The sequence below is a fragment of the Enhydra lutris genome, unplaced genomic scaffold (genome assembly GCF_002288905.1).
Source record: "Enhydra lutris kenyoni isolate GAN:26980312 unplaced genomic scaffold, ASM228890v2 scaffoldscaffold57, whole genome shotgun sequence".
NCBI lineage: Eukaryota > Metazoa > Chordata > Mammalia > Carnivora > Mustelidae > Enhydra > Enhydra lutris.
This window is the reverse complement of record NW_019154141.1, coordinates 6907797-6922785: the sequence shown is the minus strand read 5'-3', so window position 1 is coordinate 6922785 and position 14989 is coordinate 6907797. Positions and strand designations below refer to the sequence as shown.

The 14989-nt window shown below is 39.9% G+C and overlaps 1 protein-coding gene across 5 annotated transcripts in view; it reads left to right on the top strand.

Moving 5' to 3' along the window:
- Positions 1 to 14989, top strand: part of LOC111158095 (helicase with zinc finger) — a 172878-nt gene extending 157889 nt beyond the window's left edge. For 4 of the 5 annotated variants that reach the window (XM_022519932.1, XM_022519934.1, XM_022519930.1 and 1 more), the window contains 2 exons: positions 7738 to 7990; positions 14344 to 14989. In XM_022519932.1, the coding sequence (XP_022375640.1) occupies positions 7738 to 7990; positions 14344 to 14678 (588 nt within the window). In that variant the 3' untranslated portion in view covers positions 14679 to 14989. The remainder of the gene's footprint in view (positions 1 to 7737; positions 7991 to 14343) is intronic. The other variant, XM_022519935.1, reaches the window with a different exon arrangement.

The following is a 14989-nucleotide window of genomic DNA, read 5'->3' as shown; positions in this document are numbered from 1 at the left end:
ATGGTTGTTAAAGTTGTTGATGGATGTTTGGACTTTTTTTTTTTTTTTAAAGATTTTATTTATTTATTTGACAGAGGGTATTTATTTCACAGTATTATTTCACAAGTAGGGAAAGAGAGGCAGAGAGAGAGGAAGGGAAGCAGGCTCCCTGCCTAGCAGAGAACCCCATGTGGGGCTCGATCCCAGGACCCTGGGATCATGACCTGAGCTGAAGGCAGAGACTTTTTTTTTTTAATTTTTATTTTTAAAGATTTTTAATTATTTATTTGACAGAGATCACAAGTAGGCAGAGAGGCAGGCAGAGAGAGAGAGGAGGTGAAGCAGGCTCCCCGCTGAGCAGAGAGTCCAATGTGAGGCTCGATCCCAAGGCCCTGGGATCATGACCAAAGCCGAAGGCAGAGGCTTTAACCCACTGAGCCACCCAGGCGCCCCTGGACATTTTTTTTTTTTAAAGATTTTATTTATTTATGACAGAGAAAGGTAGTGAGAGAAGGAACACAAGCAAGGGGGTTAGCTGGAGAGGGAGAAGTGGGCTGCACTCTGAGCAGGGAGCCCAATATGGGGCTTGATCGCAGGATCCTAGAATCATGACCCGAGCGGAAGGCAGACGCTTAACCGACTAAGCCACGCAGGCACCCCTGTGTTTGGACATTTTAATAAAAAAGAGTTAAGGAGCACCTGGGTGACTTAGTCAGTTGGGCGTCCAACTCTTGATCTCAGCTCGGGTCTTGATCTCAGGGTTTTAAGTTCAAGCCCCACATTGGGCTTCACTCTGGGCATGGAGCCTACTTTAAAAAAGAGTTACAATATATTCTCATTGAGAAGGACTCTGATTTATTGAAGACTCTTTTCAAAAACAGAACTTTGAAAGTAGTTGAGGCCTTGAAGAGCATTTATTCTCACTCCTTTTTATTTATTTTTATTTTTATTTTTTTTTAAGATTTTATTTATTTATTTGACAGAGAGATCACAAGCAGGCAGAAAGGCAGGCAGAGAGAGAGGAGGAAGCAGGCTCCCCTAGAGAGCAGAGAGCCCGATGCAGGGCTCGATCCCAGGACTCTGAGATCATGACCTGAGCCGAAGGCAGTGGCTTAACCCACTGAGCCACCCAGGCGCCCCCTCACTCCTTTTTAAAGGAGACCGAGGCACCAAGATATCGAGGGACTTGCAGCTTAAGCAGTTTTACTAATTAAAGCGGATCTGAGACTCCAGACTCCCAGGCCTCTTCTGCTTCACACTGTTCTTCAGCTTTTTATGCCATGAGTTAGGTGTCTTCCTGGAAAACAATAAGTGATTGCAATTACATGAGGTAGATATGTGGGTGGGGCGGAGAGTACCACATTATGTTCCTGGGACCAAAAAATGAAATCTTCTGCCCTATGAGGTTTTCCTTTTCGGTCGGGAGGATGGGAGGAGGGATGGTTCATTTTAGAATTCTTGATTTTTCCCCCCCAAATTCTTGATTCTTAAAAGCTGTCTGGTTCCAGCTGCTAAATGTTTGACTGTTTAAATGATTTATTCAGAAATCTCAAATACCGGAAAATTAACTATGAGAAATGTACTATGCTTCTCAATCTTCTTCTTTTTTTTTTAAAGAAAGGGAGTGACGGTAGGGGGAGGGGCAGAGGGAGACAGAGAGAATTTTTTTTTTAATATTTTATTTATTTGAGAGAGAGAGAGAGCGAGCGAGTGACGGGAGGAGGGAGAGGGACAGGCGGACTCTGAGTTGAGTGCAGAGCCTGACACAGGGCTGGATCCCATGACCCTGAGATCATGACCTGTGCTGAAATCCAGAGTTGGATGCTTAACTGACTGAGCCACCCAGGCGCCCCCATTTCTCAGTGTTCTTTAAATGTAAAACAAAAATTCTCTGGCATTACCTTGTTTTTTAAAGCTAGGAAATTTGCTTAATTATGATAATTATGGTTCTTCAGAGAAAATACAAATAGTTATGAGTTAAAGGTAAACTTCTGTGGATATTTATTTCCTGCCTAAGCTGACACTTCTCACTGTAGGAGGCGTTGCAGTCTGTGACGGATAACTTAACTGTTTCATATTCAAGAAGAGTAAACAAGAGCCAGATAGATTCAAGGTAGCTCAGAATGTCACAGCAGCAAATCTGACATTTCTCTCTCAGATGCAATATTGCATTCATTCTAGTATCTCCTCTATTACCTTGTGTTTGGATGTAGGAAAATAATATCGCTTGGTGGGAAGATACTATTTGCAAATTGTAAGTGCCTCCGCCTGTGAGCTGCTTCTGATGGTACTTTTCTTTATTTAAAACTAAATTGATGTTAATGCACTTTGCTACAAAGTCACATTCATTTCAGTATACCTTTCTTTTAAGAAAAACAGTAACAAAACCCAGAGATAAATGTACCACGGTTTGAAAAATTAAGATAAATTTTGCTTCTGTTGTTATGATTGAATCTTATAAACCTAATGTTGACATTAAAGTTGTTTTTAAAGTTATGCTTAGATAATGCATTTTATTTTAAAAATAATTCCTTTAAAATGACATGAAAGGAATAATGAAGAGTGTCAGTTGTCTGGACAAGGGAATGATGGTGGCTTGGATTATGATGTAGCCGTGGAAATGTGAGATGTAATTAAGTCAAGATCTATTTGTAGTTAAAACCTACAGGAATGGGGCACCTGGGTGTCTCAGTCGTTAAGCATCTGCCTTTGGCTCAGGTCATGATCCCAGGGTCCTGGGTTTGAGCCCTGCATCGGGCTCCCTGCTCAGTGCGGAGCCTGCTTCTCCTTCTCCCTCTGCTGCTCTGCCTGCTTGTGCTCTCTCGCTTTCTCTGTCAAATAAATAAATAAAATCTTACAAAAAAAAAACAAAAACAAAAACAAAAACAAAAACCCAAACCTGCAGGAATTCCAGATGGGTTAGATATTATTTAAGATGAAATGAAATAAAATAATCTGTTTCTTATTTCTTACTAGCCACATTTCAATTGCTCAGTAGCCACAGGTGGCTAGAGGTCAGCTTATTGAACAGTGAGGGTACAGAACATCTCCATCATCACAGAAAGGTCTTACAGACAGCAGTGCTCTAGAGAAAGACTCATATCCTTCAGCTCTTTGAAATTGTCTTACATTATATTTTTGATAATGTTCTATCATCTCTTTTCTCTGTGTCTCTTTCTAAAGCATTTGTTAGACCTCCTGGACTCTCCATATCTTTTTTGGTCCTGTCATATTTTGGTATCTTTGTATTTTTTCTTACTTTCTGAAAGATTTTTTAAAATTTAATTTTATCTACAAACCCTCCTATTGCATTTTATATTTGAGCCCACAAATGTTTTAATTTCCAGGAGTTCTTTATTCTCAAGCTTTTCCTTTTTCATAATGTCTTACTTTTGTTTTTATAAACGTAATGCCTTTTTCGAGGAAACCAGTTGAGGGTTTGTTGTTATTGTCTTATTTTAGAATTTTAGTAAGAACTAAAATAATATTTCAAAAATATTTTTAAAACATCATTGTTACTTTTTTTCCTCTGGGCCTCCCTTTTCTTCTGTTTGTTTACCTATGACCATTTTTTGTGCTGGAAACTCTCCTTAAATGTCTAGTAACCTTCAATTGTCTATGTCACTAACGAGCAACTTGGGAGTTTTGTTCGTGTCTCAGGACTTACTGCCTGGCAGGCTTTTCCCTGGGGATCTTTTAATGCTTGAATTCCTCTGGTGGTTGGGGGAATGCAGAGTGAGACCAGCTGTTCAGCTGCACAGACTTTCATTTAACATTCCCCCGCCCCCAATTTTATCCCTTCACTTTTCATGGTAGCTGGTATTTCTGAGGCTTGAGCCTCTGTGGAATTCTGTAGGGTGAATTGGTTCTCATCTTAGTTTGTGGCTCTAACTCCATGCTTCTTTCACAGATACTGTTCCTCCATTGAGTCTCCATATAGCCCAGAAATTGTGTCCTTTATTAATGCTGGTCATTTGGTCCTGATTGTTGTGGGTCTTTTATATTAATTTATTATTATTTTAGTGGAGTCTTGGGCCAGTCTCCCCCGCTAACTGGGAATCATGCCTTTTTAAAAAAATACTGTTTTATAATTCATCAAGTCCTTTTTTTTAAAAAAAGATTTTAAGATATTACCCCCCCCAAAAAAACCCACAAAGCCACATACATTTAATATAATATAATATCTGTGATGTATAAAAGCTCTTAGCAAACTAGAAATAGAAATTCCTCAACCTGTTAAAGAGCACCTGTAAAAATCCTACAGCTACCATATTTAATGGCAGAGATTGAATACTTTCTCTGTAAGACTAGGAGCAAGATAAAATTTCCACTGTCAACACTCCTATTCAACATTACACTGCAAATCTTAGCCAAAGCAGTATGGCAAGAAAAAGAAATCGAAGGCATGGGGATTGGAAAGGAAGACATAAAACTCTCCCTATTCAAAGATGACAGGATTATCAATGTAGGAAAGCCCAAGGAATCTATCCAGAAAACAAACCAACAAGAATCCTCTACTAATATGAATATAACAAGGTTTCAGGATATAAGATCAACACACACAAATCAGTCTCATTTCTATATACTAGCAATGTATAATTGGAAACCAAAATGTACAAGTCAATACCATTTACAATAGCTTAAAGAAAAATGAAATACTTAGATATAAATCTAACAAAAACTGTACAAATCTGATGCTGAAAACTACAGAACTGCTAAAATGTAGTTTATTTGGTATATGAACCAATTTTTTCACTTGTCATCAAGATTTCTCTGCCTTTACTCAGATTCTTTTGAGGACATTTTCGAAAGTAGCAAATCATATTTTCATGCATTACCTTCATCTATGTATACCAGCAGACTTTTTAAAAACAATTTCAAGTTTTGGGTCCTTTTCTGACAGAAAGGATCAATCATATTTATGATGTGATTTGAAATTGAATTTCATATTTCATCTGCACATTCATCTTTGTCAATAGCTGCTTAGGAACTCTTATAATAAGTATGTTACACAGTACTTCCACAGTTCCTGCTGTGCATGTCAACTGTGTGATTTTTTTTTTTGGATTTCAGTTGAATGATACAAATGATACACATTTTCTGAAAAGCTTAATTGAGTATTGTCTCCTTTCATTTCAGCTTTCCCTTGCTTTCTGATTTTTAGTTTTCCTCATTTAAGCTTTGCGGTTTATGTGTATCTGTTCATCGTAAAAAGATATTTTGTTTCTACTACCAGCATACATACGCTTAGTATTTAATGCAAAAAGGCTTATAAAGCTAATGCCTGAAATTTATATAAGTTTATTTAGTGTTCAGTATCACCAGGGTATTTGATTATCATAACCTGTTCTTTCTGAGGCCTTAACAGATGTTAGTTTTGTATTTTCATATTCACATGTAAAGACTTTAGAATGTGATTCCTGGCAGATCGTGACTGGGCTTATTACTAAATACTCAGGGCATAGTGATACAAAGAAACACTTTATTTTGATTCTAGGAGCTGATGATCTTGGTAACAACCCTTGATAAAGAAGACACATTGCACAGGCTACTGTTATCAGTTATTCAGGGATTACCTAGCCCTAGAGAAAGTGAAGCAGTTTAGGAGGGTTGGTTATTCTACTGAACATCATAATTTAATCATAATTTAATCATCAAATATGCTGATTAAATTCACAGGTGGCAGTTATATTCTAGAAAACTGGAATCACATTCAGAGTGATCTTGATCACTGAAAACATTCTTTTAAAGCAGAGCAAAATTAAAGGTGAATTTTGATATTATACTTAAGGACAGAAGAGCAATAAAGATATACGAAAAAAAGAACTAGCCAGATGGAAGGATAACTCTTGCCTTCGTCATCCAGTAACTAAAGTTTAGAAATGAAGAAACAAACTCATCATTTAATAGTGAGAAAATTGCTCTCCTCCTGTCCTTTCTGCCTTCTGAACAAGGGCAGACAGTCCAAGCCCATTCCCTCTCCTGCCTTATATCCTAGTGATTCATCTGGGATGACTTTACCCTCACAGCGCTTATATCCGGTGTCTTCCGTTTAGTTGGCTTGAGAATATCAGTTTGCTGCTCTTTTATATTCCCAGCAAACATCCTGTGATCACTGTGCTAATTCATCTCTCTCTCTCTCCTTTGTAATCTAATCTCCTGTTCCTGATTTCCAATTACTGCTAACAACAGTGGCAAAAGACAGATTCCTCAGAACCATAGTGATCACAAACTGAATAATACATGTTACAACTGGGGAGGCGGGAGAGGAGTGCAATAGTCCGTCAGCCTCATTCCATCATTTAAGATCTACATGGGGTCTTATCTTTATATGTTTATTAAAACACTTGTATGACAACAAACCCTTCCTATGTGCCAGGAACAGTGCTGAATGCTGTGCATGCTGAACTCATTTAGTTCTTACCACAGTCCTAAGAGGTAGGTCTGGTGGGTAACGAAGCTCCGTTTACAGATGAAGTTCCCAAGAGGTCGGGCCACTTGCCCAGGTGACAGTGCTGGCTGGTAAAACGCATCCTGAAGTCTAACAGTCTGGCTCCAGACTGAGGCTGCATACCTCACCGCCCTCATGCTGCCTTGCCACCAAGACAGAGGCGGAGTGTTGGTCACAGCAGTGAGGCAGGAGGGAATTGGAGAGTCCGTGGGCAATGGTAAAAAAATCTTGAAATGGCTGGCCAATGGCTCTTGTTGAGAGAATTAAAGGGATCTGGGCTGTGCAGTTTAGCGAGGAGTAAACACAAGGATTAGTTAGTTGGGTTTCAAATGTATAAAGGATGTTTTTTTTGAGAGAGAGAGAGAGGCCAAGAGCACAAGTGGGGGAAAAGGGAAAGAGATTGTCTCCTCCAATGCGGGGCTTGATCTCATGACCCCAAGATCATGACCTGAGCTGAAACTAAGAGTCAGATGCTTAACTGACTGAGCTACCTAGGTGCCCTAAAGGAATTTTGAAAGAAAGATTATATTTATTTACTGGAGAGAGAGAGAGAGAGAGAGAGAGATTGCGCATGCGCACACACATGAGCAGAAGGAAGGGGCAGAGGGAGAGGGAGAAGTGTGGCCCAAGACGGGGCTGGATCCCAGGACCCTGAGATCATGACCTGAGCTGAAGGCAGACGCTTAACCAACTGAGCCACCTAGGTGTGCCTCTTAAGGAATTTTTTGAAGAAAATAATGTTCTGTGTCAGTTGAAGACTATATGTGAAAGGATGTGCAGAGAGTGAGCCCAATCAGGAGCGCTTCATGTGCGGTTGGGGGAGTCATGTCTTGCCATCAAATCTAAGGAATACTAAATCGGGAGGCTGTGAAGGTTTGGCACAGGAGAGAAGTTGAGAATGGGTTACTGTTCAGGGCGGCTGTGGTTCAGTTGACTGTGATATAGTTTAATTTGAGCCAATACCTTTCTTCGTTCTTAATCTAATGTTACCTAAGATGGCAATAGAGTTTTAGAACCAAAGACAGGTAGTTGAGCTCTGTATCTTACAGATAAGGAAACAGAAAGTAGACATGTGTTGTCATAGGACTGCCTGCTAAGGGCCAGAACTGAGTTTTGAACCCAGGTCTCCTGAACACTGTGTCCAGAGCTCAGGCTGCTTTTCCGGGCCGGGTGGTAGGGAGGGGGTCATCGTCACAGAGGCCAGTATTTTGAGCATTGCTGTTTAATACAGTGCGATTGCTGTGTACCGAAGGGGGGAGGGGGTGTAGGTTTCACTGATTTACAAAATGCCCTTTTTCTTTGTGTAGTATGAACCCAGAGGACCTGGTCGGCCCTTGTACCAAAGAAGAATCTCATCTAGCTCAGTCCAGCCTTGTTCTGAAGAAGTAAGCACTCCTCAAGACAGTCTTGCTCAGTGTAAAGAGCTTCAGGACCATAATAACCAATCTTCTTTCAACTTTTCATCCCCGGAGTCCTGGGTCAACACCACCTCATCTACCCCCTATCAGAACATTCCGTGTAATGGATCCAGCAGGACAGCTCAGCCCAGAGAGTTGATCGGTAAGATGGAGTTGGTGGGTTCTTCAAACCGCAGTTGTAACTGTCCGCTCCCGGATACTGGAGTCCTTCTTCCGCTCCTCCGGCCCCTGTTGACATTATTGTCTTGGGATAATATTGGATGCTCATAGCCCATGGGTGTGTCTCAGGCATACAGTGTTAATTTAATTCAGCACTACATTGAGTCCATGTTTATGCTCTGGAAGGGGAGTAGATCTGTCTCTGGGAGCTCATCACTTTGATCATTTTGACCTGTGGATGAATGAAAGAAGTCGTGGAATTTAAACTGTATTTCTAAATAGAGTCACCTTTGCTTGGGAGAAGTTTGTTTTTTGGCTTTTGATCAACTTCCCCCCATCCCCCCCCACCCCAGCCTCTCCCCAGGATTAGGGGTGGGAGGAGTTTGTTGGGTCAGCATCAGTTTTTAAGGATTTATTGTCAATAAAGTCGTTGACAGTTTGCTACACAGTAGAGTTTGGCCAGGAGAGAAACTAATAAAGTCCAACATTTTGAGATCTAGAAATCTTGTGTTTGTTCCTTGTATTCTAATGGACTGAGAAATCCGAGACTAAAGAGGGGGGAAAAAAAGAAAGACATAGAAAGACATTGGAATGGCCCTATACTGTATAGTTCAGTGAAGTCTGAAGTCTTTAGCCTTGAATGCAAGTAAATGCACTTTTATCTTCCCTCTTTTTTTTTTTAATATTAAATGTGAGGAAACAAATGGTATTATTTGAGTTCTCCAACCTGTAGCCTTCTCTTTGTAGGCTGTAGACATTGATTTTTGCGAATAAGTCTGTGATCTCTGTTGGATGATTTTCTGCCCTGGTGGCATCAACCTTTGTATTTGAATTTAATTTTGTTCATCTTTAGAATGTGAATCTACTGTTTCTGTAACTGGCCCATTTTTGAGTATGTGCCATGTAAGCATATTTTTAGAACAATAGACATAGTAGGACAAAAGCATTAGAAAGATTTTGGTTTTGTTTCCTGGCAAGAGACATTGTTGTCATTTTAATTTTTAAACGTTCATGAATACCTACAATGTATATAAGCAGCTGCGTTTTTGCCGAGGTTCCTTTGTCATTTTAAAGGTGTGACATACATACGCTCATATTATCATACCTGAATTTCTTGAGAAACATCTCAATTACAAATCAGTGATAAGGACTTTTTAATTTTTAGTTGTTTTGTTTATTATCATTTATTTTTTAATTATAATTTAGTTTTTATTTTTAAATTTATTTTTAGTTTAAAAAATTTTAAATTTAAATTCAATTTATTCAACATGTACTGTATTATTAGTTTCAAGGGTAGAGTTCAATGATTCAGCACTTGCACAGAACACCCAGTGTTCATTACATGTCGTGCCCTCTTTAATACCCGTCACCCGGTCACCCCATCCCCCACCCCTCTAGCAACCCTCAGTTTATTTCCTAGAGTTAAGAGCCTCTTGTGGTGTGCTTCCCTCTCTGTTCTTCTCTTATTTTATTTCTCCTTCCCTTCCCCTGTGTTCATCTGTTCTGTTTCTTAAATCCCACTTATGAGTGAAATCACGTGGTACGTGTCTTCCTCTGACTGACTTATTCCAGTTAGGGTAATACACTCTAGTTCTGTCCGTGTCGTTGCAAACAAACAGCGAGATCTCATTCTTGTTGATGGGTGAGTAATTATTATAATTTATTTTAAAGACAACATCCTTTCTCTCTTTTTTTTTTTTCCTTTCCACCTTAAATTGTAGGGTAAGTTTTGGCCCAAACCAGTAAAAACCTGACTTGAACTGATAAGGAAGAAAGTTTTTAAATAACTGTCCAAAGCACATGTCATTTTATGGGGTCTTTTCCACAAATACACAGTTATTATTTTGTCATAACTAGCAGACAAATTGTAGTATTCTTTACCTGAAAGTAACAGGTAAGTGTTAAAAAAATGAACTCAAGACCACGAGTTTCCTGAAGCACAACTTCCTGTCCATTAGTATTTATTTATTTATTTATTTATTCCTTTTTAGAGGAATGCAGCCTTAGGGGGATATCAGAGGGAAAATAGTCCCCGTGCGGGCAACTTCTTTCTGAAGTTTGAGACTTCTTCAGTTAAAGAAAACTGTTCATATCGAATTGGTTTGGTATTTAAAAGTGGTCATTGTGTCTGATGTGGTCATATTTTCTCCACACTTGAAAGCCTGAGAGCAGAGAATTATATCTTTGACTTTTCTGAACTTTGGAGTTCCTGTTTTGTCACTGATCACACGTCCCGCTCTTGGAGAGTATCTGCCGAGGAAGAAGATAAGCAGATAGGTTTTGTGTGCTTCAGGAGCTGGGGTCGTAGGCAGGCTGGTCACACTGCTCAGCCTTTACACCCGGAGGTGTCCCCCTCCACCCCCGCCCCAGGGACGCTGCATACTTCATCAGACATTCTCTAGTTGATGTTTGGGTGAAAATGTAAGATTAGCTAGAGATCTGCACTTTGAAAAAGATCATTGGGTGTCAAATTAGTGATGCTGTTAAAGCATAGTCTCTTCTTTGGAGAATGTGTGATAAGTCACATTAATAGAGATCTCAGATTTGTGGTTCATTAAGTATATAGGCATTAGGTGAAACTGCCTCTGGGCTTATTTTATAAGTATTGATTATTTAGTTGAAAATATTTTATACTCTAATTATATTGCCACGAAAATGAGAGCATGGTTAAATAAATCTTAGTGAATAAGAACAGTAAGTTTTTGAACAACCAATAAAATATGTTATAGTAGCTAGTACAGGCCACTGTTAGAGTGAAATGTTTGGCTTTTTTTTTTTAATGTTTCAGGTTTTTATTTAAATTTTAGTTAACATACAGTGTAATACTTGGTTTAGGAGTAGAATTTAGTGATTCATCATGAAATGTTTGTTAAACTAATGCTCTTAAAAGTAATTGTTTTACAAAATCCGTGACATCATCAATGGACAAGTGAGAAATGTTCTAAAAATATGTTAGGTGGCTTAAGCTAATTTTTTAAAAAGATTTTATTTATTTATTTGACAGAGACACAGTGAGAGAGGGAACACAAGCAGAGGGAATGGGAGAGGGAGAAGCAGGCTTCCTGCTGAGCAGGGAGCCCAATGAGGGGCTCAATCCCAGGACCCTGCGGTCATGATCTGAGCCAAAGGCAAACGCTTAACAACTAAGCCACCCAGGCACCCCTTAAACTAATTTTTTAAAAAAGATTTTATCAATTTATTTGACAAAGAGAGCACAAGTAGGCAGAAAGGCAGGCAGAAGGAGAGGGGGAAACAGGCTCCCTACCAAGCAGAGAGCCTGATGCGGGACTTGATTCCAGGACCCTGAGACCATGACCTGAGCCGAAGGCAGAGGTTGAACCCACTGAGCCACCCAGGCGCCCCTTAAACTAATTTTCAAAAAGATGTTATTTATTGGGGTGGGGGTAGAGTGAGAGAGAGCATGAGCAGTGGAGGGAGAGGGTGAAGCCGACTTCCTTACTGAACAGGGAGCCTGATGTGGGACTTGATCCTAGAACCCTGAGATCATGACCTGGGCCAAAGGCAGACTCTTAACCAACCGCCTGAGCCACCCAGGTGTCCCTAAACCTAATTTTGGACAATGTTATGAATTTTTAAAAAACATTCTATTTATTTATTTGTTTTTTTTTTAAAGATTTTATTTATTTATTTGACAGAGAGAAATCACAAGTAGGCAGAGAGACAGGCAGAGAGAGAGGAGGAAGCAGGCTCCCTGCTGAGCAGAAAGCCCGATGTGGGGCTCGAACCCAGGACCTGGGATCATGACCTGAGCTGAAGGCAGCGGCCTAACCCACTGAGCCACGCAGGCGCCCCTATTTATTTGTTTTTAAAGAGAGAGAGAACACAACCATGCAAGCAAAGGGCGGGTAGAGGGAAAGGGAGAGAATCTCAAAACTCGAGCTGAGCATGGAGCCCAATGTGGGGCTCTATCCCGTGACTCTGAAATCATGACCTGAGCCAAGATCAAGACTCAGATGCTTAACGAATTGAGCCACATAGGTGCCCCTAAACAAATTCATTAATTAAGTTTTAAGGTAGTACTGTGAAATTAGCATGTTGATTCAATGAAATGCTAAAACTAAAAAATGAAGTATTTTCACTTTACCATCTCAGTGCACAAATAGATAGATAATAAACACAGGGAAAAGAATCCATAAATATCTGTTCAAAAGACATGCAAATTAGAGCTACAACAAGATATTTATTTATAAAATAGGCTAAGACTGAAAACAAAAAACCAAAAACACCAGTGTTGTGACGGGGTAGGGAAATGGGCAGGCGTTGGCAGAGTGTATGTAGGCGGTATGTGTCTGGGGGGATGTTTGGCTGCAGTTAATGAGAGCTGTAGTTATGTATATACCTTGGAACTCAGGCATTATACTTCTAGGGGTTTATCGTAAGGAGATAGTCATGAATATTTAGAAATATTTGCTTATAATATCACAGTATTATCACAGTATTTAAAGGTGTGAAAAGTTGAATATAATCCAAATTTCTAAAAGCCAAAGGTTACCTAAATAACTTATGAAATATCTGTGTTATATGATGTCTTTAGGAAGAAGCACACCAGGTTAAGGCTTATCTCTGGTAGAGGAGAAGGTGAATGACTTATTTTCCTCTTTGACTTTTTCTGTAGTTTCCAAATTATCCTCAGTGAATATGTATAATCCAGTACAGTGTTAGTGAAGAGGGGCAGCATTTGCCACCCTCAAGTAGGGCTTTTTGGCGTTAACGATTATTTTAGGCTGATTATTTTTAAGAAACTATAGACACAGAAGCTCTGAAAACGGGGCGAGAGTTACCGTTTTGTAAGAGAGATGTACATTTACAAGGGAAATCTCTATTTGTAAGAGTATCTCCCTTTCTGTACCAGGAAGAGGAGGAGGATTCTAAATTTCTGGAAAGTATACCTGGAGAAAACAACAGCTGACCCTTTAACTTAACCCTGCATAACAACTTTTCCCCTTGTTCACTGGGCCTTTCCTGGTAACCTTGCATAACTGCCCTCTACCCCCAACATCTTTTGCCTTTAGCTGGAGATGTTATTTTAGTTGCTGGCTTGGGCCATTTCAGGGAGTTATTCAAGTTTCCTGGCTCTCCCTCAGTATATAGAAGGTGTACATGTTTATTAAGCTTTTGTTTGTTTTTCTCCTGTTAATCTGTCTTAATATAGGGGGTGTCTCAGCTAAGAACCTACAAGAGTAGAGGGAAAATTATTTTCCTCCCCCCACTTTAGTTAAACCTTTAAAATATTGAAAAAAGCAGTGTTTAAAAAATAGGCCTTGGTTTAGTGGACAGTAAAATTAGGGAAGAGTGGAGTCGAATCTTAAAGGATGTTAAGAATCAGGCAAATTACATACAGGAAATGTGAAGAAAAATTTATAGCCATTTTTCCTCCACCATATTCTCTGTTTACTTATATATTATAAGAAAAGAGGGCATTCTTAAGAAATGGAATCCAGGGACTCCTGGATGGCTTAGTCGGTTAAGCCTTTGCCTTCAGCTCAGGTCATGATCCCAGAGTCCTGGGATGGAGTCCCGAATTGGGCTTCTTGTTTGGCGGGGAGCCTGCTTCTCTCTCCACCTCTGCCTGCCACTCTGCCTGCTTGTGTGCTCTCTCTCTCTTTCTCTCTGACAAATAAATAAATGAATAAATAAATAAAATCTTTACGAAATGAAATCCAGTGTTACTCTTACTTAAGTTAATCATAAGAGCTGTTTGATCAGAAGTCCACATATAGGGACGCCTGGGTGGCTCAGTTGGTTAAGCAGCTGCCTTCGGCTCAGGTCATGATCCTAGTGTCCTGGGATCGAGTCCCACATCGGGCTCCTTGCTCAGCAGGGAGCCTGCTTCTCCCTCTGCCTCTGCCTGCCATTCTGTCTGCCTGTGCTTGCTCTCTCTCCCCCTCTCTCTCTCTGACAAATAAATAAATAAAATCTTTAAAAAAAAAAAAAAAAAGAAGTCCACATATATAGATCCTTTCTGTTTAAGAAAGAACATGTATGTTCTCATTTTCAAAGTTGAGCAGTTACTATAATAAATATCACAGTGTACACATGTAAAACAGATTTTTGAAGCAAACCTTCGGCTTTGACCTCTAGTTTTTATATGTTAGCTATTCTTGTTTACGTAGTTAATTCTTTTGCAAGTGTTATTAATGATTTGATTAGATGTGTTGTGATTTCAACATTCTGTGGCAGAAGTGGTCCGTCCTCGTGGCTATACTGTCACTGAGTTCCTGAAGATGAGAACCAGTTGTGACACCGTGAGCCGACGAGATGCATGGATGTTGCTGGGCATGCCCTCAAATCCTCATTACTGTTCTCTGCTTTTAGTTCCACCCAAGACCGTCAAACCCCCTGAGGATCAGCTGAAGTCTGAGAACCTCGAGGTGTCCAGTTCCTTCAACTATAATGTGCTGCAGCATCTCGGCCAGTTCCCCCCTCTCATGCCCAACAAGCAGATCGTGGAGTCGGCCAACAGCAGTAGCCAGCAGAGCTCTGGGGGCAGCAAGCCCGCCATGTCTTATGCCAGTGCTTTGCGGGCCCCTCCCAAGCCCAGGCCCCAGCCTGAGCAGGCCAAGAAGAGTAGCGACCCTCTGTCTCTGTTCCAGGAACTTAGCCTGGGGAGCTCATCAGGCAGCAATGGCTTTTACTCCTATTTTAAATAATCACTTTTTTTTCCCCTCAAGGGAGAATGTTTTAATTTCTGTTTGTATCAGTAGAATTAAGATAGTTGGACTTCATCTATAGATGCACAGTTCCCTTTGTTTTAATATTAAATACGTTCTCACTTACTTGCTTTGCTGCTAGACTTGCGACTAATTTTTTAAAAGTATATTCCATTATTTTGCATTTTTGACGTGAGTCTTTTGACAGCTTTTATGTAGAATAAAAAATATTTTTAAATTTGTGTATTGTTACATATGTTTGCATCAAGCTAGCAGCTAAGAGGTTAATTGTGCAACTATAAAAAAAAAAA